Below are 10,832 nucleotides of genomic sequence, written 5' to 3'. Positions count from 1 at the left end.
AGGGAGGGAGACGGAGGAGGGAGGGAGGGAGATAGAGAGAGGGAGAGAGAGAGATATGTGTATGCCGGGTCCGGTGGCTCAGTGGACGAAGGCGTCCGCTGCAGGGACCTGTGTTCCACCTCATGGTCACAGTATTTTTTTTGTTGCTCTAGTCCCGCCCCCTCCCCCAATGACCCCGCCCCCAAGGTGCGGCCCTCGGCCACAAACCACACTGTAAATTTGTTCCCCAAGAGAAAGTTTGTGAGTACCCCTGTCCTAGTACAAGGCAAGTCAAAAAACGCCTGTGAGAAGTAGAAAAGAACTGTGCTGCATAGATTTATTTTTGGGCTCATTTAGTAATAGCACCACTGTATTTATTACCTGCTACCCGTTCATTTATGGCTAAGGCTAAACCTGGAACAAATGTTGTCAGCAAATAATGCACACTAGCACTCCTGTCAGGCCCCTGTTCTGGAGTGCAGGTTTCGTCTGACAATGTCATTGAACCATCATCCCCACCCCCATTATGAACACAAACAAAACCAACACATGCAAAGTACAAACATCCCTAGCACAATGCAGGATGAATAGGGGCAGCATTCTCCGTAGTGGGCAGAAATGCAAACCCTGTCGAGCTTGCATTCCTGGCGTGAGTGTGGGTGTATATAAAGGCTTGGACTATGGGCAGAGAGGTACCACATCCAACAGCCAACATGGGAAAGGTAAGACTGAGGTTTTCGGCCTAAAGAGTCCAGTTCAGAGCCGTGTGTGTGTGTTTGTGCGTGTGTTTGTGGAGCGAGTTATCGCGCACCTGCTAGAAATGCAATTCAGTAACTCATCTACAGTTAAGTTCCCTGTAGAATAACAAAATTAAATTAAGTATACAGAAACACATTTGGATAAGATTAATGCATACAGACTTTCCACTTAGAGAAAACTCTGCCTGCTTGCATGTGTGCACTCCTGGAAATCTCAGGTTGGCACAGATATCTTGGAGATGCTTCTGAGTTTTTTGTGAATCCCATGTATTGGACTGCAATGTAGGTTTATTTCTACTGAAGCAATGTCCCCACATTCAAAGCAGACCCTTGGAGAATGGAGCCCAATGTGTGCTGTGACCTAACCGCGTGCTTCTTCAAACCACCTCACCATGGATGGTCAGCCTGGAGATGATTGGATGAAGATTCTCTTGAGGGGACACGTGCTTTTAAAGCACAGGATCCAAGTTGCATTTAGCTTGTTACTCATCGTGGCTATAAAAAGTAAAGGTTAAATAGGGAGTTTATGTATAAAAAATGGCACCGCTCCTGGAGTAAATCTGTGACCACGTAAACTCAATTATATTGCCCAAAATGACTAAAATGTAATTTGGTTTTGTGACGAACAGCGGCATTTAGAAAATGCAGTATTGTTGCCTAATCTTCCTAAATGGACATATATTGAAGACATACATTTCTAAACGCACATTATGCAATTCGCACAGTTGAAAAGAACTGAAGGTTCACAAAGGTTTGCCATAAAGTGGAGTTTATTTATTTTGAAAGATGATGGAAAACGATTGGGAGATATTTTCCTGACTATACGCCTGTAAACGAAGTCTTTTATAATGTTCAGGCTTGGGGTTTAAAGAAATCAACGCAAAATGGACAAACATAATGGGAGAAAAAATAAATTAAAGTGGAATAAGCTACATAGTGTACAGGTAGTTTATATCTATTAGATTCCCATATTGTCTATTTCATATTTGTGTTAGCAAAGCGAAAAATCAAAAGTAATGCTTTATAATTTTTAGGTTGTTCACGACGAAGATACACTCTGCCTGAATGGGACAGCATAGTGAAATCCTTAATGCAAAAGTGAAAATGGTTGAGGGAATGAAAGCACAGATGAAAAAAATAAAAGAATGTAAGAGCAAAAGCACAAATGGATATATGAGGCAGCATCTCAAGATGCTTTCAGGCTTGAAACAGTGGTGAAGTATTGATGTTCAGAATGGGATTTTCTGGAGTTTCTTTCTAAATAGAAGGTAGTCACTGTTTGTTAGAAATTGAGTTTCTGCTTGGCTAGGGTATGTACCTAAGGCAGGCAGGATCCACCACTCGAGTCAGGGCAAGGGAGTCACACACACACAATATAACCCCTGCTCACCCCCTTGGTAGCTTGGCAGAGCAGTCAGGCTTATCCCAGAGGCAATGTGTAAAGTGTTTGCCCAACACACACGTGCACTAGTGACACATTAGGCACAGCACAAAAAGAGACTCCACACAAGTTTATATGAAAATATCCTTTGTATTGTACATTAAACATTTCTGACCATAATCACATAAATCACTTCGCCAACCAGGCGATTGCCATGACATCATTTGGATCATAAATCACTTTGCCATAAGGCAATGGTCTTAACTGCATCGGTAGTGCAATCTTGTAAACACTTTATAGGTTGCACAGGTTACAAAAACACCATCACTGCACATACATGGCATATCCTGATGTAATGCCTGTTATACTGACAAATACAAAGCATACACAACATAAATCTTCACATCAGGGAATGGGTACAAAGCGGCTGGGGAATGCACAACAGCCGACTTACTCCAGGCATATATACATTACCACGGGTTACAATGAACACCAGCAGTACTGCCCTGGAAAACATGTTCTGCCCCTGATTACAAGTGAACTGTATGGGGCTGAAGGATTGACCACACCCAGTCCTGCTGGCCGGCTTTGTCCCTAATGGCCCGGTAGCCGGTTCTCATTTTCCCAGCCCATGCTATAAGGGCAGGGTATTGTGGTTGCAGTGCCTGCACCACTCCTCCAGACCTGGGCATCGGAAGTGGGGTGAGTGCCTGATTACAAGTGGACTGTATGGGGTTGAAGGATTGACCACACCCAGTAAATCTCATTACCCAGGAGGAGGTATTTATTGAGTGTACTACCTCCTAATCTACATTTTCACTTACAAAATCAGTATTTCAATCACCCAAATCCTCATGTTTTGCCTTCTTTCTCCGCCGTTTCTCTCAGTATATTTCATGTAGTTGGACCTGCAGAAATTTGTCAGGGGAAAACAGGAGTCTTGTGATAATTATCACATAACTTGAAACTCTGATCTCTGTGCAAACTATTTTACAGACACTCATGAGGATTGTGGTGGTGCTCGGTCAGTTTGAAGTAGTTGCAATGTACAAGCAGTGTCAATCCCCTCTTACCTCAAGGAGATATGAATCACACAAGAGGGCAGATTTACTATTGGCTTTCATTGCCCTTGTGTCATGCAAGGCAACACTAGGCTACACAAGCCCTTAAGTGGGATGTACTAAACCCCTCAAAGCCGCCTTGCATGGCTCTGCATGAGTCGTAAATTTAAGGTAAAGCAAGGCAGCACCTTTCGTGCCTTGAGTGATATTGCAGTAGGTAGATGTTCTATGGGTGGAGTGTGGGCATTCTCATGCATCCATCCATGGATTTTTGTGCATCCCCAGATTTACAAAGAGTTGTAAACTTGGGAATTCATCAAATGGTAGGCCTCCCAGATGAGGTGTAACAAGAAGAAATATCTTTATTTCTTCACTTTACTAATTTTTATGTGTGTGATGCATTCGGCATTACACATAGATACAGGAAAATGCCTTTAATGATTGTTTTTGTGTAGGAAGGTATCCATTTCTGCTGAAACAAATCCTACACCTAACAGAGGTACCACTGCACCAAAGTGCAAGGATGCCTGCATTGGCACTAGGCAGCACACAGTGTGCCAGCATTAGGAGATAGCAGAAGTGCACCATATCTTAGTTGATATGGTGCATTTCTGATATCACCCTTTCTCACAATGCAGCACAGGAGATTGCCTTGCTGTGCTGCGTTGTGTGAAATATTAGTATTGTTGCACCAAGGTTTTCAAACTAACAAGACAAACATTTGCCAACATGAACTGAATTTCATAGTGAAAACTTGGATCAGAACCAGCAAATACCATTCTGAATTTTCTGACTGTGAACATCACTCTAGCCTGATGAACAGAGCGATCTGTGATGCAACTAAGGTTCCAAACCCTACTATCAATTTCTCCTGCAGATCATCTTCTACGAGGACCGTAACTTTGGTGGGCGCTGCTATGAGTGCGGCTCTGACTGTGCTGACCTGCACTCCTACTTCAGCCGCTGTAACTCCATCAAAGTACAAAACGGGTGCTGGATGCTCTATGAGCACCCCAACTTCAAGGGGCATCAATACCACCTAAAAAAGGGCGAGTACCCCGATTACCAGCGGTGGAATGGCTACAATGACTCCATCAGGTCTACCCGGATGATCCCACAAGTAAGTTTAGATTTTATGCCATTATACGATTTACTATTTCATAATTGTGTTTCCCATCCATATCAAGTAATGATTTTCTTAGGCAGTAATTTCTGCACAAATGGTACTGGTAGATTCTATTTTGAGCAGAAAAACTAAGCTGTTATCGTCTGCATTTTTTTCTTGAAAGACAGGATACTACTTTATTAAGTACCCCAGCGCAAAACTCAGAGCGAAACAATTTTTGCACTCGTTCCTGTATTTGCATTAATATGGTCTCATAGAACTTCCATGCCGAAATTTCCCCAGTGGGTGTTCAAAACCGCACTTAACCTCTGTATGCAAAAAAATGAGAATTTAAAAAAAGAATAATAGGTTGCAAAGACACCAGTGCACATTGAGAGAATGTTTTGTCAAGGGCTCGTTACAAAGGTACAATACCCGTAATAACACATCTTGCAAAATTGTCCTCATGGACAATGCATTTGGGATTGTACCTGCTGCACAAGTGAATCACGCCGAGTTATCTTAATGTGCTCTCTAGCAAAAAGTGCCTCCATTTGACATGGTGCACCCAATAAGACCATCTAAAATACCAGAATAATAAGTAATTTCCTTCTGCACATCTGTGATTGGCGTTTTGTGGAAGGGAACTTGTGAATGATGATTATTAGCTACTTGATGCATCAAATCTCACGTGAAATTATTGGATTATTCTGCTGAACCTTGCAGACCAATGTACATTTGAAGTGTTTATGTATAGGATTGAATCAAAATAAGAGTTTTATTATTTTGCGTTCAGCCTACAAAATTTAAATGGATATCACCCCCCTGTTTGTGAAATTGCAGATGACTAGAAATTACTTTTACAAAGTTTGGAAAATATAATAAAGAGCAAAAGCTTTTTTTCAGTGAAGGTTTCCGATTCTTTTTAACGAAAGCTGAAATTCTTTCATCTTACCTAACTGTAATCTTTCCTTTGGTTTTCTCAGTGAATTTCCAGTGATTTTCCAATGTAAAGATCTTATTACCATACCGAGCCATAATGTCATCTTTGTTTTTTCCAGTGAGTGTCTGTAGTTTTTTAATAATATTTAGCCAACCCCCTGCCAAGCACAGTCTGCGGCCATACAGGGCGTGGGTTTGCTGTACACAGCATGGGTTAGCTGCAGGGCCTGCCTGCGCCTGATCTGCAGGAAATGGCCAAGTCCCTGCCGGCACGGCCTTCGCCATCCATGCCATCCACAACCAACCCCTCCGTTGGCACCTATGGCCAGGCCCTGCAACTAAGCCCTCAAGGACCCCCAACCCATCCATATACCCTGAAGATGGTGACTCCCCGACGACACACAGCCTTTGGCAATGTGCTTGGTTGGGTTGTTCTTTACATATGTTTTATTATATTTCTCACCATCCAAAAATATTGGTGATTCTTTCATATCCCTTTTGGATCTTATTTCACTTGTTGATCAATAACTGAATTGGACGGCTCTTAACAATTTCATTCATATAGTCCTCGACATGTTGCAGAGTCATGAACACATTCCTTACTCCTCCTAAGTACCTCTGGCCCATGTGGGCTATCAGTTAATATGGCACCATTAATCACATTTGGTATTATTTGTCTCTCTACTAACATACCTGTGTATAGACATTTAAGTTCTTGTTTAATTCAATATCACATGCTTGAATTCAATTCCAAGTATTGTGCTTGAGATGGATCAAATGTTCTTCATCGTCACCTTATCAATCGTGTGGAGGAGCGACTGATTCCTAAACTCAGTGACTGATACCTAAACTCATCAGGGTTCTGTGTAGAATGAGCGAGGCGCACATTATCAGACAGGTACATTCGCTGATCAGCATGTGTCAATGCCATTTGAAAGATAAGGGCATACTGTCCTTGCTTCACCATTGTCTTCTTCTTTTCCACCACAGTTATTAAAACTGATTTATTTCCAGCATGCGCTTTCAATTTTCAGTCTTCAGTGAATATGTTTGTCATCCATTTCTGTGCACTGATGTTCCCAATGAACTTAAGTAGAGGAAAGGCCAGGGCTTGACAGACGCCACTTAATGTGACTTTCAAAGGAGCTTGGAAGAAAACATACAACAGAGAAACTGGGAGGAAATGAAGATAACAATAGCAGAGACATTAAAATAGGGCACCAGAAGAAATAAGTTGATGAAAAAATGCCATAATACCTTCCAAAGTCCAGCGATATACTTAAAAGATATTTTTTTGTTCTATTTCGTTCCACAGTATCAGGGTTCATTCAAGATCAGGCTTTATGAGAGAGACAACTTTGGGGGTCAGATGATGGACTTCACAGATGACTGCCCAAATGTTAATGAACGGTTCCACTTCAATGACATCCACTCGTGCAATGTGCAAGATGGGCACTGGATTTTCTATGACGAGCCCAACTACAGAGGACGTCAATACTACCTGAGACCTGGGGAGTACAGGAGGTACAGCGACTGGGGAGCCATGAGCCCCAGGGTTGGTTCCTTCAAAAAAGTAAATTATATCTAAAGTGCCTAAAGCCTCTGTTGTAATTTCATTGGGAAATAATAAATAAAATATTTTAATAAAGAAGTGGTCTCTTTTTATGTTTCAAAAGTATAGTTCTTTGAACTATTTTAAAATATACATTTGTATTTGTATATCAGACAATAGATTGGTGAAGTAGGGGAGATACACCTTGCAGGGGCGTCATTCACTCCTTACTTAAGCAGTATGAGCGGGGATCAATTATGGCCTGTTTAACTTGGATCCGACACTCTGGTCTCCATGAAGCTAGAAAACCAACTTCTTGCAGTCGAAGGAGGAAAGGTGGAGAATGGAGAGATGGTGGATAGATGCAGAGATCGGTGGATGGAGAAGTGGACAGAGGCATGTATGTAAAGGGGATGGAGAGATGGATGGACGCAGAGGTATACTGAGAGGGGTGAAGGGTTAGATGTTGAGAAGGAAGGACGATAGGTGGATGCAAAAAAGATGACAAAAGTGTGCCATTGATGGGAAGAACAGAGAGTGACATAAAAAAAGAAGGAAGAGAATATGGATGGATGGGTGGATGTGTAGATATATTATAGGAAAATGATAGATGAAAAAAGAAGGCAATAAAAAGACAAACAAGGATGAAATAAGGATGGATGGATGGAAAAGACAAGAAGTATGGATGGATATATGGGTGGAAGGACGATTAACTGTATGATGGAATAAAGTACAGAAACCGATGGACAAATTGAAGATAAGAAAGATTGAAAAAGACAGAAAGATGGAGATAGGGAAGGTAAAAACCGGAAAGAAGGATGCAGAACAGGAATGAAGGAAGAAAAATGTATGAGTTTCAAAATTCCCTCCATAGGAGCAAACTCCAAATTAGCTTGTCTCAACCCTTACCTCTGATCTTGAAACATGGTTCAAAGTGTGGGGTATTTTGTGTGTGTTAGAAATTCACTTACAAAACTAAAGGTTATAGGGGAATTGTAGTTTTGAAATAAAATTTGAAAAAATTGAGAAACTTACTGAAAAAAACAAAGATTTTTGGGACATTATAGTTGGGCTCACATTTCACTCAGAAAACCAGTGAAATTCAAAAGGTACAGTTACCTGACCTAACTATAACTTACGCCCCCACAATGCACTGCTTATGCCCTCCCATATTACATCACTTATGATATGGTCAGTGACATCACTGATGACATCATTGATGGCATCACTGATGACATCATCCATGGAGTGTGTTTTCTAGGAATTTATGATTGTTAAACATTCATACTACACTACTACAAAAGTTTAATTAGTATACTAGGTGTACTACTAATGAGTGTTGCTACTTTTAGCACATAATATGTGAGTGCCTGTGTGTATCCGTGTGTGAGTGGGTGTCTGAGTGGCTGTATGTGTGTATACGTAGGCGTGTGAGTAGCTGTGTGTGAGTGGGTGGCTGTATTGGTGAGTTAGTGGGTGTGACAGTGGTTGTATAGGTGAGTGAGTGGGTGTGTGAGTGGCTGGGTGAGTGAGTGAGTTGGTGTCTGACTTGCTCTATGAGTAAGTAACTGGGTGTGTAAGTGTGCTGCATGGGTGAGTGGGTGGCTTTTTGAGGGGAAGTTTGGTTAAGTTAGTTGGTGTGTGAATAGCTGTATTGGAGAGTATGTGTCTGCCTGAATGTCAGTTTGTGTGAGTGAGCAGATGTGTGACTACTTGTATGGATATGTGAAAAGGTATGTAAGTGTCTGTCTGGGTGTGTGAGTGAGTATGTGATTGGTTGTATGGGTGAATAAATGGCTGTGTTGAAAGGCTGTATCAGTGAGTAAGTGGGTGTGTGAGAGGCTGTATATGTGAATACGTGAGTGTGTAGTAGGTTTATGGGTGAGTGCGTGGCTGTGTGAGTTGCTGTATTGATAAATAAGTGAGTGTGTGAGAAGCTGTATGTGTAAGTGTGTGCCTTTGAGTAACTTTATAGACGACTAAGTGGATTTATGAGTACCTGTATGGGTCTGTCAATGGGTATGTGACTGGTTGTGTGGGTATCTGAGTAGGCATATGAGAGGTTTTATGGGGTCTTGGTGGGTGTGTGACTGGTTCTAAGGATGATGTCATCAAGCCAAGAGTGATTTAATATTCAAGGTCATAAGTAGTGCATTATGGAGACATAAGTTATAGTTACCTCAGTTAACTCACCCACTGAGTCACTCATCCATACAGGCAGTAACACACACATATACACTCATACACCCATAGAGGTACTCAGACAATCAATCACTGATCCCTACAGAATCTCATGCACTCACTCCCACACCCATGCACCACATAGACACCAACTGACAGACAGATACAGGCATTCACTCACCTATACATTCACTGAGACACCTTATCACACACTTATATAGTCAGTCATGCACCCAATGATTCATCCATACAGGCACTCATACACCCACTGATTCACCCAAAAATTAAATAGCATATAATTCAGAAGGTAGTGCTGCATTTGTGACCTTTTTTAAAGTCAGTGAGATTGAAGTTAATAATTACATTACATTTGATAGAGTGAGAAATAATATAAAAAAATAAAATTAAAAGTTAAATTTGAAAAGTACATTGAATTCATACTTTTTTTGGCAGAGTCGGGATGGGTTTCGCAATCTGGAAAATATTTCAAAAGAGTATGGATGTTAAAAAATAAATAAGATTTACTGTTGGGTTATAGGGTGGCTCTATAAAAGAGCCGTTGTTTTATTATGACTTTGTTGGAGCTACATATAAGTGCGGATGCACAGCTTAAGGTTTTTGAGAAACACTCTGTTTCCTTCATCTATGAAATTAATTCCATCACTTCTGTAGATGTCATGCATATCAAACATAGATTGTTCACCTATACACCTTGGTATATATATTTTACACTCAAAAATATTTAAAAAATTCTCATAGTAACTGTCAACAGTGATGTCATAAGGGATGTCATTTGAGATGACATCAGTGATGTCATGAGTGATATCACTGAACATTTAATGAATATTGTAATATGTGAGGTCATAAGCAGTGCATTGCGGGGGCATGAATTGCAGTTAGCTCACTAACTATAATGGCTGAATTTCTCTGGTTTTGTATGCGTGAAACATCAGCCTAACTATAACATCTCTGTAACCTTTGTTTTTTCGGAGAACATATATGAGTAGGTAATTATAGTTATATTTAGGACCTAGTTTCCATGGGAAAACCGTTTGTTGATTTTCCAATATCTTTGGCGCAATTTGATGAATCTTCGTGACATTTTCAAAACTAATAGTGCGCTCTGGTCAGCTTCAGTCTTGAAAGTTTCGGGGTGATTTGTCAAGTGGGGGCCGAGGAAAACAGGGGGTCCCAAAACACGTTCTTTCCATGTTAATTTCATTAGGAAAAGTTTGTCGCAGCTAGAGCCCAAATTGCTGAACGGAATTACACCAAATTTGGCAGAAAGGTAGCTCTTGGTCCAGAGTGCACTCTTTTAGTTCAGTGGTATAAATCTGTACAGTAGTTCCTGAGAAATTGATTTATTTAGAAATATTAATATCTGGTGACTGCAGTGGATAGGAGAACCCTCCTGATCTCGAGCTTGACTCTGATTGACTGCCAACAGTTCCAACCAGGAAGTGTTGGCAGCCATCTCGTGACTGGATTGAACAAAGTTACAAGAAAAAAAGGTGTAAAAATAAGAAAAGTGGGAAGGGTAGAAACACTCAGGCCGCTTTGTTTTCTTGAAGCCTCCCGGTGGACCAGGTCCCGGGAGCAATGTTTAATGATAAGGCGTGGGCCTGCTTGGGCTCCCACAGCCCTGGGGACTGCCACCTTCCAGGAGCTATTTTTATGATATGGGGGTACGCAGGCCCCCTACAGCCCCGGGACCCGCCACCTCCGTGGGCTTTTTTTCATGAAAATAGCATGGGGGTGGGCTCCTGTCTGCCCCCACGCTGCCCCGGGGACCTGCCACCTCCCCGGGGTTTTATTAATGGGTTGGGGGGCCTCGCGGGCCCCCCAAGCACAAGGAATGCCACCTCCATGGAGC

General features: G+C 41.6%; 1 protein-coding gene across 1 annotated transcript; it reads left to right on the top strand.

Annotated features, from left to right (window-relative positions):
* The first annotated feature begins 644 nt into the window (after positions 1-644).
* Positions 645-6,877, top strand: LOC146858122 (gamma-crystallin-1-like). Its single transcript, XM_085648869.1, has 3 exons — positions 645-701; positions 4,057-4,299; positions 6,542-6,877. The coding sequence occupies exons 1-3, from the start codon at positions 660-662 to the stop codon at positions 6,812-6,814; spliced, it is 558 nt and encodes a 185-aa protein (XP_085504995.1). The 5' UTR covers positions 645-659; the 3' UTR covers positions 6,815-6,877.
* Positions 6,878-10,832: the final 3,955 nt, after the last annotated feature.

The sequence above is a fragment of the Triturus cristatus genome, chromosome 3_2 (assembly GCF_964204655.1).
Source record: "Triturus cristatus chromosome 3_2, aTriCri1.1, whole genome shotgun sequence".
In the NCBI taxonomy this organism is placed as follows: Eukaryota; Metazoa; Chordata; class Amphibia; order Caudata; family Salamandridae; genus Triturus; species Triturus cristatus.
Note: the sequence above shows the minus strand (reverse complement) of the source record. Positions and strands in the feature narration are given on the sequence as shown.

Excerpts from the sequence above, each read along its gene's own strand:
- LOC146858122 (XM_085648869.1), top strand. The coding sequence starts at position 660 with ATGGGCAGAGAGGTACCACATCCAACAGCCAACATGGGAAAG. Across the intron at positions 702-4,056 it reads CAACAGCCAACATGGGAAAG|ATCATCTTCTACGAGGACCG; the intron begins GTAAGACTGAGG and ends TTTCTCCTGCAG. Across the intron at positions 4,300-6,541 it reads CTACCCGGATGATCCCACAA|TATCAGGGTTCATTCAAGAT; the intron begins GTAAGTTTAGAT and ends TTCGTTCCACAG.